Below are 17,500 nucleotides of genomic sequence, written 5' to 3'. Positions count from 1 at the left end.
ATAGTAGTAGTAATAATAATAATAATAATAATAATAATAATAATAATAATAATAATAATAATAATAATAATAATAATAATAATAATAATAATAATAATAATAATAATAATAATAAAAATAATAATAATAATAATACCTAATAATAATAATAATAATAATAATAATAATAATAATAATATCTTATAAAGAAAAAAAAATAAAAATAATAACAACAGTAACATGGGACACGATAATTCAAATGACATGATGGAATCCAATTTTATAAACTTTTTTAGTGGCCAGGTGGCAAAAAGTGACCATTGTTTACGTTTGTCATTGATCACTACAATGAAGATCATTGTGTCTGTCAGGATTTGTCTGATACAGAAATAGCGTGATTATAATGTTGCAGATTGTGCTCACACACACACACACACACACACACACACACACACACACACACACACACACACACACACACACACACACACACACACACACACACACACACACACACACACACACACACAAGTAGTTTCTTCCCTTATAAGCAGTAATATATATATTTTTTTCTTTTTAGTAAGACAACATTAGCTGCTGCTGCTGTCTTGTTAAGATAATGTTAGTATATCGTGGAGAAACTTGTCTGTGCGAGCGGCTGACTTTCCTGTGGCTGTGGTCTGCGGGACTCTCAATGCGTTCAATCGCTCGACACACCGGCAGGAGCCCCCACACGGTGCGGCGGTGGTTGCGCTGGTGGTATAAAGTTCCACTGAAGACAGTCAAGAGTCTCCAGCATCCACTGTTTCCAGTCGCCAGCAATTTAAGTACAGAACTACAATGCAACCTGAGAGTCGCCAACTTTTCTTCTTACCACCATAACAATATTTTCCCCAAAACGAACTAATGTCATGGACAATGTCGGTATCCATTTCACGACACTAAAGTAATGCGGTTTGAATTGCCTTGTCACAGAACAATAACATGAAGACAAACACAACAATGATTTGAAGAGGTTCCCAGCGATGGTCTCTTGATCACCAAAGACAAGGAGCTCTGACAAGAAAATCGCAGATTATCACGAATTTCAACATTTTTGTAGAAAGTAGCAACTGCACGAGTCCGTATAAAACGTTCGCTCTGTGTGTTCCAGAGAACAAAAATACTTCTCAGAGTACCCAGAAATTTATAACAACAATCAACGATGAAGCTAACAGTGATGCTGATTACTTTATTATCATTATTATTATTATCATTACTATTATTACTACTACTATAACTAGTACTATTATTATTATTAATATTATCCATTTCTTTATCGATCTAATTTTTGTTAACATATAATTGCAGTTTCTTTTGATCTATGTAAGCAGTCATCGCGTCTTAACAAATGGTACTAATAAGGCCCCCATAAAAATAGAGAATAAATATTTAACAATGATTTGGTTCATGAACTAAGCACGCACTCCTACCACTACTGTAACATGAATATAAAAATGAAAATAAAGAAAATAGATAAATAAAAATTAGGGAAAAATTCAAACATACTCGATAGTTTGGGTAAGAAGTCATAATGAATTCATATTCTAATTCGAGTTGTGTTTTGTAGTTGGTTGATCGCATAATAAAAGTGAAAGATGAAAAATAAGAATATGTACAATCTTACAACTTGAAGTAAAACATTTATCGTGTACTGAGCCATGACAAAACCTATTAAAAACTAATTTTGTGCTCACCTCAACAATAAATCCACCAACTCGAAGTATTCTCAAACATTTGATTTCCCAAACATCTACCAAAGAGAAGAGTTTAATTATTGTTAATAATATCTGATCCGTACCCGCCAACAGCGACATGAGCCTGGCGGAGGCGTTGTGTTTCCTGGCCTGCCTGGCATACACGGCTCAGCTGAACCGTAAGTATCGCGCGACTCGCGGAGCCATTTAACCGTCTGTGCCTCACCCGCCCTCAGTAGTGCGCCGCATTTTTTTTAATAATAATAATGATGAATTAATATATCAAATGAATAAACAAAACGGACAAATAAACACTAATAATGAATACCATTATTCATTGATTTGCTTTTACTAAAACAATCATTCCATCTACCATAGGATATCAATTTATTATGATCACTAATATCTATTGTAACTTGCTCACAGCCGCGGCTGACCGATGGAACACAGACGCGGTGGTCGCTGTGAAGGAAGTGTTCCAGTCATCATCACAGGTGGACGCCTCTCTCATCATTATTGCTGGAAAAAGTTTCACTGTAAGTCTTTTCATTCGTCTCCCTATCATGGCAAACAGTGAACAGCTGTCTCTGTACATTAGCGCGGAGAGAGACAAGGCACAACCATTTCAGGGACAAATCGAAGACCTCCTCGGGGACTCGCGAGGAGCGGCAGTGTTTGAGACGACCTCCAACACCTCTCGGCTTGGCCAGGTCGTCGCCAGTGCCCGACAGGTACGTAGCCTCCTTATTAAGGACTTGGGTGACAGGCCTCTGTACCTGTAGATACTTAGTAATGGAAATGGTAGTAGTAGTAGTAGTAGTAGTAGTAGTAGTAGTAGTAGTAGTAGTAGTAGTAGTAGTAGTAGTAGTAGCATTGTTAATGTCGCAACAGTTGCTACAGATGCAGTTAACTACGCACAGCTGCCTCGTAACTCCCGCCACCTGCTCGTGGACAGGTGCGGCAGGCGTCATGGGAGGCAGTGGTGATAATAGTGAGTGACGACCCAGCCTTTCTCGTCGCCTTCGCGGTACAGGCACGCGAGACTCGCCTCTTTGTGTGGGCAACAAAACTCATCGTGGTGACGCGTCGCTGGCCCCACCGCCTCCATCCCCTTCACCAGATGCTCTCCATCACCAACTCCCTCCTCGTGGTGCTGGACGCCGTGGCAGGGGTGAGGAGGTAGTATACGAGGCTGTTTGTTTCTAGGTTTACTGTCTGCCTTCCTTCAGTCACGGGTGATAAATATTTTCATTCCCCACAAGTTCTAAGGTTGAAAAAGTGGCGTTACACCAGATACCACAATGTCATCGGTACGCCTTACGGTGCGTTGTTAATCTATTGTTGTCATCCATATATTCCTAAGTTCTACATGCTTGAAAATAAGTTACATCTCTGACACCACGATTTATTTTTCATTTCTTAGTATTTACAAAGCACATACTGAGCGGCTGTATTTGTCTGGCCACGCAGCCAACAGAACGTTCCACTTTCCCGGGCAGCTGCTTGGGTAGTCTTGCCGTACCAAGACCCTGACTTCCCTCCGCAAAGGAGAGCTTCGTGGACAGTGACCCATGGCTTACATTTACACAAGCCACTCTTTTGGGATAAGTTCTGGAAGTGAGTGGCAGAATGTAATATTATATCTTTCTTACCAGCCCGATAATAAATAAATTGTGTGCATATATATATATATATATATATATATATATATATATATATATATATATATATATATATATATATATATATATATATATATACTATCTCGCCTCCAGCTAATGAGCCTCAGCAGATGCACAGTAATATCTTTAATAGGTCCTGTTCCTAGTCAGGATTAATAAAAGCTGACCATCACCTGTGAGATGGAAGTAACTGCTGGGATGCATGTGGCATCGTAACGATGTTTGTAGCGAAAGGAACTGTAAGTGACTTTTAAGTGTATCACTGATACTTTTCTTCTTCTTTTGCATTCCCTGACAGACTCTCTAAGGAGACCAACTTGTTAGTGGCGATGGAGCAAAATCATGGTAACAAGGTGGTCATGCAGCCAGACCCGACGGCCCCGAGCGGCACAAAACTACTCTTCAGGGGCTTTATGGTCCCCGTCCTCGAGTACTTGGCGCAAGGACTCAACTTCTCGTGAGACATAGGAGTTATAAAATATGTTTCTACTTTTGTCATATTGCAGAAAAGGACGTGACATTTAGAAAAAAAAAAAAAAATATTAAGCATCCATCACAAGAAAATCGAAATATAAAGTGCTAATTACAGCATTTTATTTATTTATTATTATTTTTTCTTTTTTCGGGAAAGGTTCTCCTATCAGAGGCCGCCGGACGGGGCGTGGGGTGCCAAGCTACCAAACGGTTCCTTTAGCGGCATGGTGGGCCAAGTCCACAGGGAGGTACTGACACACACACACACACACACACACAGTCAACTATTACAGTTGCATGCAATGCCCAACCTTCTACCTCACTGATTGGTATATACGTGATGTTCTTGCTATTCTTCTTGCTTTCAACTACCTAATCTTTATGGCGATTTCTTGGAACGTTCTTGAAAATGAAGTTAAGAAACAATAATAGGGGAGACCGGGGCTAGTTGTATACAGGGGTAAGTTGATACAATGTCATTAGCTTCAATATGTGGCAACAGATGGAGCTCAGATGGTCACATTCTCGGAGGGAGCAAGCCACTGGTGACCATTGTCTCCAAAACTACAACCAAAAACCTGTTTTTTAGACATGTTGAGTAAGTATTCTGGCCTTTCAAAATATTTTCATAGATCTTGTTGAAGCTAAAGTTCACTAGAGTTGACTTAATTACTTGAAACAGCTGTACTTTTGCTTCATTTATGATAACAATTTATTTTCCCAAAACTTGACTGAATAGCCTAAGTTATGAAGTGAAGTGATATGGTCACCTTGGGGCTTGTTACAAGCTGTAACAACGTGCCCCATAAAGGGATCATTTTATATTCAACTGATATAATTTAATTACAGGGCTATCAAACATGGTTCGGACCCACAAAAGAAAAACAAACTGATCTGATAGGTGTAACACAGGTATTTTAGAGTTTGCAGCCGAACGTGTCATCAATCATAATGATAGCTTACAGAAAATGGCTGATGATTACAAGGTACGTCGAGATCATTAATGCCCCAATATTTTTTAAATAAAAACTCCAGAGGCATTGCGGCCATTTAAAAAGGCCAGTCCAAGAAAGACGCAACGACGCAGCCAAAGAAAACGCCACACAGTGACACTAACAGACACACCTGAGAAAATAAAATTGCAAAAGCAGGTTGAGGAATCACAAGCAAAAAAGACTCAAGCATAAAATAGGCAAGAGGAACCTGGACACAGAGCAGTTTATAAAGTCTGCTGGAAACAAAAAAAAAATAGAAAGGACATTGAAGAGTATTGGTGTCTTGCATATGGTGGAAACTGGTCAAACTCAGCCCCAGGGGAGCAATGGGCGTAATGCATCGAATGCAAAGACTAGGCCCATGAAAACTGCACAGATGGGAATGCCTGTTACGTGTGTGAACTCTGTGAATGAAGAAATTTACGTTTTGTTTTTGTTTCCAAAGGATATATTTAATTTTGCATTTTGTAACAACTTGCCCCATATATGGGGCAAGTTGTATACAAAAAGTTTTTGCATTACGTTCTGTTATTTCTCAGAAATTAAGAAATATATAATCTTTATGATTACTGTTTTTAGTAATATACATGATAAACTTTCTATGGTAGATTTTCATTTAAGTTAGCTTCTGTAGATTTTGTTAAGAGAGGCAGAAATAGTAAAATTGTAACAATTAGCCCCATGTCTCCCCTACTATAAAAGTAATAGTCCTGAAAATTTATCAAAACATATAACTCATATTGATGTAACGTGAATTAAACTGTAATTGGCGAGTGTCGAGTCACATATAAGACAACGTTAATTGATATTGTAATTGAAAATATCCTACATATAAATTTCCGGAGATGTGGTAAGATCATCATGAGTGCATCAATTAGTTACCAAGACGAAATGGAGTAGTGTTTAAACAAAAGGCGTGCTTTCTTGATCAGTCTCGCAAGAGTTCAAGACTACTACATAACTACATAACATTTGACTCTTTCCTCTGTGGCAATGTACGCAGACAAGGTTGTGAGGAGTAGTCTGAGGGCACAGTACGTAGCCATGACCTGTGGTGGTAGTAGTGCTTAATTAAGTGATGAGGGTTCAATAAGTATGAAATTTAACGTTAAGGGTAAATATTTAAACTTCTTTGATTACCAGCAGACTGCCTCCATCCTCCAGGATGTTAACTTCGGCCTGGGACCTTTTTCCATTGATGCTGCCCGTAACGAGGTCATCGAATTCACTTGGCCAATTTCTTTCGTGGTGGTCAAAGTGTTCGCGGGTCGAGGTAGTCCTGAGGTGGACCCGTGGGCCTTCCTGCTGCCCCTTGGCCCAGGGGTGTGGGCAGCGATGATTGCTTCCATTCTGGTGCTTTCCATCATCACATTCTTTCTCTCTACAGTGTTCTTGCAAGAAGAATTTAACACTGAACATTTTGTTACGACGAAGCTCAAATTCATCAGCATTGTGCTTCGCCAGTGTGAGTATTTCGGAAATTATAAAGTTACATTTAGTTCGTTGACGCCCAATTATATATTGGTCATTACCAATTACGATTCTTAGAATTCGTTATGTCAAACACGACTCTTAATTTTCCATTTATTCAAAGTCTACTTAAAAATGTACCTAAAATGGCACACAAGCCAACCATAAAACGTATCAAATCATTTCTTTTAATTTATACACAATTACGATGGATTTCCCTTCACAAATTAAAGTTGTATAGATTAGTAACCCAATATGTTAACCTAAATTGAGAACAGCTGAAGTATAAGAACTTCTCCGCACATCCTCAAATTTCAACCACCAGTTACCATATTGCTTATTTCCAGTCTAAATATCAATTGTCTCACATTCCGATGTAATTTTCGTGTTTCATGCTAAATCAAGGAGAATGAGACAGTCTTATACCACCTCCTTTGCTTGGCCCGAAGCCGTGTGGATAGAGGGAAATGTGTGGTGGTGGGAGCGTCTGATTCTTGGTGTGTGGATGTTAATGACTCTGGTGCTGATGCGGAGCTATGAGAGCACCCTGATGTCCCTCCTGGCCGTGAGACACCTGCCGCAGCCCTACCAAACCCTCAGAGCAGTGCTCGACGACCACTCCGTGGGCATGGTGTGGCACAAACAGGGCGCGATCATGCAGGCAATAATGGTATGTTTTACACACACACACACACACACACACACACACACACACACACACACACACACACACACACACACACACACAATGACTGCAGAGATCCCAGCAATACACTTTACCTTAATTATCAGATTACATGTTCCATTTTCTATTCCCTTCTTCTCCCTTACTGGAGTACACCTAATTTTCATGACGGACAGGACGCCACCTCTGGGATCTTCATTGAGGTGAAGGCGAGCGAGGAGGAAGGGCGCCTCACTAAGCTGCCACTGTATGCATATGCTTCAATCGTGGACCAAATTATATCGCACGCCAAAGTAATCATCGACTACGATGTAATAACGACAGTCGTCAGGAACGACCACTTCTCTGAGACAGGTACACACAGGGAACTAACCACACACACACACACACACACACACACACACACACACACACACACACAAACACAAGCACACTCAGAAAATTTCATTGCTTTTTATTAATGATACTCCTACAATTTGTAATAATGAAAATTAAAAACATATCATATGGTCATAGTAACAGAGTGGTTAATCTTTCCATTAAGAGAATAATAGATTAATTTAATTGTGTTTCCCACTCGCACTTCTAGTACTCGTGTCGCAAATAGTATTCCGTACGGGGATTTCCTGCTATTTCATTTTTTTTTTCTTATTTAATTATCTTTCAGGGCGATGTGACTTTTACTTTGGGCACGAGCGCATTCTGTCTCATCCCATATCACTGATCAGTCAGAAGGACAGCCCTCTCATCCCAGTGTTCAACAAAAGGTGAGGAATGAGGAGCACGCATGCCCTTCCTGGTATCTTTGTACTTTTGGTGTTCTGACGTGGCCTGTTCATCAGTCAGTCTAGTGCAGACTTTATCAAACGGAAAGTAAATTGTACAGTTAACCCCTTCAGCACTGGGACGCATTGTTATCATGAATTTTTGGTAGAATTAGACGATGTAATTTATATTAGGAAAGATTCATTAAGGTCAGAAGATTAATGGCCAGAGACTTCACTATTTTAATCCCCACACAAGTTTCTGAAGTTGCATAAGATCACCAAATCGTAAGCAGAACAAATATGAAAAAGCGTCATGGTGCCGAAGAGGTTTACAACGACGACAGAAACAACACAGGCGACTCGCTTTATACGTTTTTTTTAACATGAATTCAGTTTAACACAACTTTGGAAACACTAAATTTCACAGATTTTCCATGATCCACCCCAACCGCTCGTTTGCGCAATATATATGTAAAAAAATCATGAAGATACTTTTGCCCCCGTCCATTTTCTGCACTTCTATTGTTTAAGCTTTCGTATTCAACATTATGATCAAGAGGGAGGGAAGGACTGCAAGTATATAAATTCATAGAAAAAAATAGCGCAATCTTGTAAGTCAAATCCCCTAATCCTCCTTTTCAATAATCATTAGTCATTATTATCATTAGCATTATTACTATTACTATTATTATTATCATTACCATTATCAAAATTTTCATTATCATCATTATCATCATTTTAACATGATTTTTGCGTTCACATTCCGTGGAAGTCCCTGTATATCGTGCAACCAAGAGGCACCTGCAACACACCACCAACTATGACAACCAATTAACCATTACTACCTCCACAATACCAACACAGTGCATATTTGTCCTTGTGTACTGTACTTGTCCACAGAAAAGTTTTCACTAAGCTAACCAATCTTTATCATTAAAAGTAGTACGTCTCGACTTGTCCCTCTGGTGGTGAGACACATACAACGAAAATAGTTAAACAACTCCTTGTAACGCAAATTTCACAGATTTTCAGTCAATCTAAAATCACAATAAAAAAAAATATCAAGAGAAAGAGGGATATCATGATAATCGCGTCATCTATGTTACTCGTAAACTTTATTACTGTGAGCGGGAAGCCCACTGTTTTTTTCTGCTGGGGCGCAGTTCATACAACACTGCTTCATACCGATGTCTAATAGAGAATTCGTACGAAAAGGAGAATGCTACTGAAATTTCCTTACCTCATAAGGCATCATGCTGCTGACAGCCGTTAGGAGTCGAATAGGTTCTTTCTAGTCCTTCTACATAAAGTATTGGTAGAAGGCTTCCACGAAAGCCTCTAGAAGTCCGACATCGCGGTCGGTAAGATACTGTCGCTCAGAGGACTGCAAGGTCCTTTAGGATTCTTTGAGCAGTACAGCGTTATCCTGTGCTCGCTCCTGTAAAAGACAATACAATTTAACAATATCCACTAAGTCATAATATACTCATTAACATTCATAGAAACATACTATCTACCTATCTATCTATCTCACTTTCTAATTATTTATTTATCAATCCTCATTCAAATTTTAGTAAAAGAAAAACCCGCATCAGTATCCACAAGAGCATTTTCAGATAACAAATGTTCCGCATTCGCCTCCGTGTCGAAGAAACGCGGAGGTTGCGAATATATGTGAATGTGTGTGTGTGTTTCACTGTTTGATCTGCTGCAGTCTCTGACGAGACAGCCAGACGTTACCCTACGGAGCGAGCTCAGAGCTCATTATTTCCGATCTTCGGATAGGCCTGAGACCAGGCACACACCACACACCGGGACAACAAGGTCACAACTCCTCGATTTACATCCCGTACCTACTCACTGCTAGGTGAACAGGGGCTACACGTGAAAGGAGACACACCCAAATATCTCCACCCGGCCGGGGAATCGAACTCCGGTCCTCTGGCTTGTGAAGCCAGCGCTCTAACCACTGAGCTACCGGGCGCGCGCGTGTGTGTGTGTGTGTGTGTGTGTGTGTGTGTGTGTGTGTGTGTGTGTGTGTGTGTGTGTGTGTGTGTAAATGCGAGAACGGGTTTTCCCACATACTTCACATATAGTCAGAAAAAGAAGATACAAAGTTCTCTCATCTTCTAACATATCTTTTTCAAACACATATATAAGTACATGCAATCATTCTACGTATCTAAAATACATATATGTATTCCAACTGTTCTGATGAAAGTAGGCAAGGAAATCTGCAGTTATGATTCATAAATACTTATTAAAGGAGACTCGTGTAACAAGGAGAGCAACCATCATAATTTATAAGCGTTTCCAACTATCGAAAAATGGAATGGCTCTTTCTGTCTCAGCATTTGCCTAAAATCTAATGTAGGTGTTTCTAAAGATAAAATTGACAACTGATTAGTCGCTAAACCGTTCACCATCGTCAGAAACATTTGAGTACTGAGATTGAGCCTTATTGGCCTCATTCTCCGTTTAACCAATTGCTCTTCTCTCAACTGTACATTTACTCCTGATATATCGAACTAGTCACCATCCTGTCTAAGCAACACGTGCTACAATCCTCGTTTTATATATATATATATATATATATATATATATATATATATATATATATATATATATATATATATATATATATATATATATATATATACCATGTAGGCTTTTCACGGAAATTTGTGGGCTAAAGGGGGATACTTTTTAGGGTACCTCCTATCTCAAACCGCCCCCGCTAGGAAACCGTTGCCCCGAGTGAGGGAACCCAACCTACACTCAGACCGTGGACAGGATTCGACCCCGTGCGCTTGGAAACCCCTCGGACCTTAACACAGGCATGGTTCCACTGTACCACGGCGGGTTTGGTTAGTCATTTAATAAAACTTATTTCGATTACAGAATAACGTCAATGACTGAAGCTGGCCTGTACAACTACTGGGAGATGGAGGCGTTGCCGAACTCAAGTGCCTGCAATCGAGTACCAACTAAAATCACCGTCAGCTCGTCTCTTTCACTCAGGCAGTGTTGGGTACGGTAGGAGCCCTAATTATGACTTTAAACACGCTTGTATTCGTAAAATGTTCCTATGAACAAATAGACTTTCTATCAGTAAAAGGGAAACCTTATTAAGACAGCTTTCTTCAGTGAATCTTGCTCCTCCTCGTTTTATGGGCTCAGTGAAACTTTAGCTATTACTCATAGCAAAAAATTAACGAGTGCCACAAAGACTTCACTTTCAAGCTCTTCTACGCTCTCTCTCTCTCTCTCTCTCTCTCTCTCTCTCTCTCTCTCTACTTTTACTAGCTTTTGAATAAACATATTTATTTCTTCTCAAAAACTGTACATGATGTAGGCCATGTTGGTGGTGCTCGCTGTGGGCCTGACAGCAGCTGTTGTTACTCTGTGCATGGAGGGAGTGCTCGCCCAGGTCTTGCATCACTGATCGCAGTATGGTTAGTTTTGGTGTGTGTGTGTGTGTGTGTGTGTGTGTGTGTGTGTGTGTGTGTGTGTGTGTGTGTGTGTGTGTGTGTGTGTGTGTGTGTGTGTGTGTGTGTGTGTGTGTTTACCTAGTTGTAGTTTTACAGGGCCTGGGTTTTACGCTCGTGTTGCCCCATCTCCATATCTACGCTTATACAATTTTTCTTTAAAACTATGCACACTCTTTGCTGACACCACTTCCTCACTCAAACTGTTTCAAGTCCCAATACATCCTTGCGGAAAACTATATTTTTTTTAACATCTCTCAGACATCTTCCCTTCCTCAGTTTTTTACTATGCGATCTTGTGCTTTGAATGTCATATTCTTCTCTCAGGATCAGTTTCTCATTATCTACTTGATCCATTCCGTTAATCAATTCATAAACTTGTATCAGATCCATTCTCTCCCTTCTCTGTTCCAGGGTTGGTAGATCCATAGCCTTAAGTCTCTCCTCATATGTCATCCCTTCAAATTCTGAAACCATTCTTGTAGCTATTTTTTGTAGTGTATCCAAACTCCTTATGTGTTTCTTTTTATGGGGGGTCCACACAACTCCTGCTTATTCCAATCTGGGTTTTATTATAGTACTTATCAATTTCTTCATTATTTCTTTGTCCATGTAGTGAAATGCTAATCCAATACTCCTTAGCAAATTATATGTCTCTCCGAAAATTCAATCAATATGGCTTACCGGTTGATTATTTCCTTCCATAGTCACTCCCAAGTCCTTTTCCTTTTCTACTTTCTCTAATTCTACTTCATCTCCCATCTTATAGATTCCCACTGGTCGTGTTTCACTCTTTCCCATTTTCATGACATGGCTTTTGTCCACATTGAATTCCATCTCCCACTTTCTACTCCATTTCTAGATCTTATTTAGGTCTTCCTGCAGTATTTCATAATCCTCTTTTTGCTTTATAACTCTGCACAGTTTCGCATCGTCCGCAGATTTATGTAGCTGTTCACTCCCTCTGGCATGTCGTTTATATATATATATATATATATATATATATATATATATATATATATATATATATATATATATATATATATATATATATATATATATATATATATATATATATATATATATATATATATATATATATATATATATATATATATATATATATATATATATATATATATATATATATATATATATATATATATATATATATATATATATATATATATATATATATATATATATATATATATATATATATATATATATATATATATATATATATATATATATATATATATATATATATATATATATATATATATATATATATATATATATATATATATATATATATATATATATATATATATATATATATATATATATATATATATATATATATATATATATATATATATATATATATATATATATATATATATATATATATATATATATATATATATATATATATATATATATATATATATATATATATATATATATATATATATATATATATATATATATATATATATATATATATATATATATATATATATATATATATATATATATATATATATATATATATATATATATATATATATATATATATATATATATATATATATATATATATATATATATATATATATATATATATATATATATATATATATATATATATATATATATATATATATATATATATATATATATATATATATATATATATATATATATATATATATATATATATATATATATATATATATATATATATATATATATATATATATATATATATATATATATATATATATATATATATGAGGAAAAGTATTGGCGCCAATACTGACCCCTGTGGCACTCCGCTTTCTACTGCTCTCCAGTTGAACTTCATATCTTTAACTACCGTACTTATTTCTCTCCCCCTTATATAATTTTCCATCCATCTCAATGTGTGTGTGTGTGTGTGTGTGTGTGTGTGTGTGTGTGTGTGTGTGTGTGTGTGTGTGTGTGTGTGTGTGTGTGTGTGTGTGTGTGTGTGTGCACACTCGAACACATTTTCATCTCATATACTTCACACAAAAAATAACAGATAGATACACACCTGACACAAAAATAATAATTTGACTCGTTATGTTGACCAGTATTGGTGCATGTGTTACGTATTTCCCAGGATACTCCTCTATAAGCATATCTTTAAAGTTTTGTGTATGTTTATCTGCTTGTAGTGACTGAGCTTTGGGAGTTCCCGAAGATTCTACTGAGTGAGTCTGTTAGAGATAAACCTTATGGAGAAACACATACATTGACGGACACATAAGAAACGCACTACAGCGGTAAGAGAGTACTTCATCTTTTTCTTGTCTCGATATGACATGTAATGGAATATGGAACCTTTTTTCTTTCCTCTAATCGAAGGTAAGAATGTTATCAAAGGGATTATCATCTAGAGTAACTTCCTCGAGTCTTAACACGTGTCAGTATGGCCACCTTTTAACAAGCAACGTAAGCTAGATCCGAGTTACGTGAAGTGACAATCCTTATTATCAAGTAAAATAAATACGATTAATAATGCCAAATGTGTCCAAGACTTTCTTCTTGCAAAACTAATCAGATATAGGTAACAACCACTACAATAACTACTACCATTACTGCCACAATATCAACAACAAAAATAATAGTGATAATAATAACAGCAACAACAACAACTAGTCTTCTAAAACTTGCTGCACGCATTCTATTCCACCTCCCACGCCGTCACTGATCGGCTACCTACTTACTGTCCACTTTTATAGGACGATAATTAACAAGAGTCACTTCACGCCTAGTCTCTTGCCTCCTTCCTCTTTTTCGGCGGGGCAGTTGACTGATGTATTCTTACCATAGTGGTATAATAGTAAGAGTCGGCATGATGTCATAGAAGTGAAGCCGACACTAGCCCCCTTACACATAAACATTAGCAGCTAAGCATAGAGACGCTCGAGTACCGATCATCATTTTCCTTCATATGTTAACTTTTCGATGACGTCTACCATATGCGTGACCTTAAAGCACACTCAATAGTTGTAGCTTGCCGTGCCATGAGGATTTAGACGGCAAATCACTCCTGCAATGCAGATAATAGTGTTTTTTCAGCTTGGGTGCACTTGGGTGAGAGGTGGGAAGCTGTCTTTGGGGTGAACGTATGGTTGGACGAAATAAAGTACACGTCTAAGTAAACATGTGCATTTACATAAAAGGAAGAATAAACTGTACATCTGGTGAAAAATGGCCTGAAGGTTGATTTTTTTTTAGGTACAATATACATTACTTAATCCATGTTGATTTCAAATACAATTATTACATATTACTTATGAACATCATATTTTACAATATTCATTTAGCTTATTTTTTCTTTGGCCACTCGCCCAGACCGATAAAAAAGAAATGAAATAATCTAATTTCTTAGTCATAAGCTTTTAATATCTACTTCATGCTTAAGAGTCCTCTTATATTTTTCCAGTTCCGCGCTGAAGTTGGAAGTTGCATTACGACATGAAAATAAACATGAAAATCCAAGCTGTGAGATGATTGATGTCCTTACATTGAAACAACAGAGTTCACTGTCAGTCATAGTCATGGAAAGTGTGTAGCATGAACAAGGACGGAAACTTGAGATGAAGAATCATTAAAAAATAACAGATCCTTTATGGAACATAAAAAAAATTTCTCTCTCTCCCGCTCTATATGAGGCCCACTGACCGAGGGCAACAAAATTTTGGAATAAAAAAGGTCATTTTTTATACCAGTTCTCAAAGAAGAGATAGCAATTAGAAGGATCAAATAACAAAGGAAAATGTGTCTTGAAATATCTCTCTTGAAAGAGTTCAAGTCAGAGGAAGAAGGAAATACAGAAGCAGGCAGGGAGTTCCAGAGTTCACCATGGAATGGCACGAATAATTGAAAATACTGGTTAAGTTTTGCATTAGAGAGGTAGACAGCTATTTCTACTACCACCATCATCACCACTATTACTACTACTACTACTACTACTACTACTACTACTGCTGCTGTTGTTCCTGCTATTTTCGCTATTACAAATAAAAACAAATAAATAAATAAATAATAATAATAATAATAATAATAATAATAATAATAATAATAATAACAAAAAACAATAAAAATTAAGATTAACAACAATAATGATAGCAAAAATAACACCAATACTACTACAACTACTACTACTCCTACTACTACTACTACTACTACTACTACTACTACTACTAATATAATAATAATAATAATAATAATAATAATAATAATAATAATAATAATAATAATAATAATAATAATAATAATAATAATAATAATAATAATAATAATAATAATAATAATTATTATTATTATTATTATTATTATTATGTGTACTACTACTACTACTACTACTACTACTACTACTACTACTACTACTACTACTACTACTACTACTACTACTACTACTACTAATAATAATAATAATAATAATAATAATAATAAGTAGTAGTAGTAGTAGTAGTAGTAGTAGTAGTAGTAGTAGTAGTAGTAGTAGTAGTAACAACAACAACAACAACAACAACAACAACAACAACAACAATAATAATAATAATAAAAATAGTAACCAACATTTCCATTTATTATTATTAATATTATTATCATTGTTGTTGTTATTACTATTATTACTATTATTATTATTATTATTATCATTATTGTTATTATTATTATCATTATTATTATTATTATTATTATTATCATTATTATTATCATTATTACTATCATTATCATTATCAAGATTATCAGTGATGTTACCATTATCATCATCACCATCATCATCAATAGTAGTAGTAGTAGTAGTAGTAGTAGTAGTAGTAGTAGTAGTAGTAGTAGTAGTAGTAGTAGTAGTAGTAGTAGTAGTAGTAGTAGTAGTAGTAGTAGTAGTAGTAGTAGTAGTAGTAGTAGTAGTAGTAGTAGCAGTGTGGCAGTAGCAGTAGCAGTAGCAGTAGCAGTAGCAGTAGCAGCAGAAGCAGCAGCAGCAGCAGCAGCGATGTTACCATTATCATCATCACTATCATCAATAGTAGTAGTAGTAGTAGTAATAGTAGTAGTAGTAGTAGTAGTAGTAGTAGTAGTAGTAGTAGTAGTAGTAGTAGTAGCAGCAGCAGCAGCAGCAGCAGCAGCAGCAGCAGCAGCAGCAGCAGCAGCAGCAGCAGCAGCAGCAGCAGCAGCAGAACCACCACCACCACCACCACCACCATCAAGCAGCAGCAGCAGCAGCAGCAGTAAAAACACCAGCAGTAGGAATGACTGTAGTAGTAGCAGTAGTAGTAGTAGTAGTAGTAGTAGTAGTAGTAGTAGTAGTAGTAGTAGTAGTAGTAGTAGTAGTAGTAGTAGTAGTAGTAGTAGTGGAAGCGAACAGTAGTATTATCGCTACCAACGTAATGCAACAATGTAGATGTACAATGAAACATGCATTGCCTTCAGTCTGCAGAATTTGAAATTAAAAACAATTGCTTCTCCATATGTAATCCTGGTGACAAGCACAGACTGTTATCAGGTCTGAGTGTGCGCAGAGGTGGCCTGACCATGTAATGATGTGTGTTACTGTGTATATAAGAGGCGGGATTCCTCCCAAGACTCACTGTGCACCTGCCTGCCTGTCACTTGCAGCCACCGACCTGACCTCATCCCACTGCACCCTTTCAAGAGACGGTAAGACCGAGATCTGGGGATCATAAGGTTGATTTCCAATTCTAAATATTTCAGTTATATTTATAAGCACAGAAGAGAGTGATATACTTAAAGAATGATAGACGCCTGTGCCGATCATGCTGTAAAGCTCAGTGCTTTACTATGAATGGATACCGGCCGACACTGAAACAAGCTTTATTAACTCAAGGCATTCCAAACGGGAAGAACGTTTGTATTATGACCATTTGACCGGTAAGACTCTGAATATGTTCACAAACAGGAAAGCTGTGTCCAGTCGTCTTGAAGCAGCACAGTAACCACTTATAACAGCATTTCTCTTATGGCCCGCCGTCTTCAAGAAAATCGATAAGTCAACTGCTTGATCATTACACTTAATTAGTGAAAAAATAAATAAATAACAACAAAAAAGCTATTCATAATCAATAAATAACACACACACACACACACACACACACACACACACACACACACACACACACACACACACACACACACACACACACACACACACACACACACACACA

General features: G+C 36.8%; 1 protein-coding gene across 4 annotated transcripts in view; it reads left to right on the top strand.

Moving 5' to 3' along the window:
• The window catches only part of LOC123497984 (glutamate receptor ionotropic, delta-1-like), a 27,165-nt gene extending 12,274 nt beyond the window's left edge, over window positions 1–14,891 (top strand). The window contains exons 5-18 of one of the 4 annotated variants that reach the window (XM_045245021.1): window positions 1,830–1,894; window positions 2,142–2,251; window positions 2,345–2,446; window positions 2,671–2,894; window positions 3,186–3,332; window positions 3,696–3,854; window positions 4,029–4,119; window positions 6,031–6,331; window positions 6,786–7,006; window positions 7,198–7,375; window positions 7,689–7,788; window positions 10,690–10,819; window positions 11,144–11,243; window positions 14,755–14,831. In XM_045245021.1, coding sequence (XP_045100956.1) covers window positions 1,830–1,894; window positions 2,142–2,251; window positions 2,345–2,446; window positions 2,671–2,894; window positions 3,186–3,332; window positions 3,696–3,854; window positions 4,029–4,119; window positions 6,031–6,331; window positions 6,786–7,006; window positions 7,198–7,375; window positions 7,689–7,788; window positions 10,690–10,819; window positions 11,144–11,233 — 1,918 coding nt within the window. In that variant the 3' untranslated portion in view covers window positions 11,234–11,243; window positions 14,755–14,831. Of the gene's footprint in view, window positions 1–1,829; window positions 1,895–2,141; window positions 2,447–2,670; window positions 2,895–3,185; window positions 3,333–3,695; window positions 3,855–4,028; window positions 4,120–6,030; window positions 6,332–6,785; window positions 7,007–7,197; window positions 7,376–7,688; window positions 7,789–10,689; window positions 10,820–11,143; window positions 11,244–14,754 lie in introns of all 4 variants that reach the window. The other 3 variants (XM_045245019.1, XM_045245020.1, XM_045245022.1) reach the window with 3 other exon arrangements.
• Window positions 14,892–17,500: the final 2,609 nt, after the last annotated feature.

The sequence above is a fragment of the Portunus trituberculatus genome, chromosome 47 (genome assembly GCF_017591435.1).
Source record: "Portunus trituberculatus isolate SZX2019 chromosome 47, ASM1759143v1, whole genome shotgun sequence".
Classification (NCBI taxonomy): domain Eukaryota; kingdom Metazoa; phylum Arthropoda; class Malacostraca; order Decapoda; family Portunidae; genus Portunus; species Portunus trituberculatus.
Note: the sequence above shows the minus strand (reverse complement) of the source record. Positions and strands in the feature narration are given on the sequence as shown.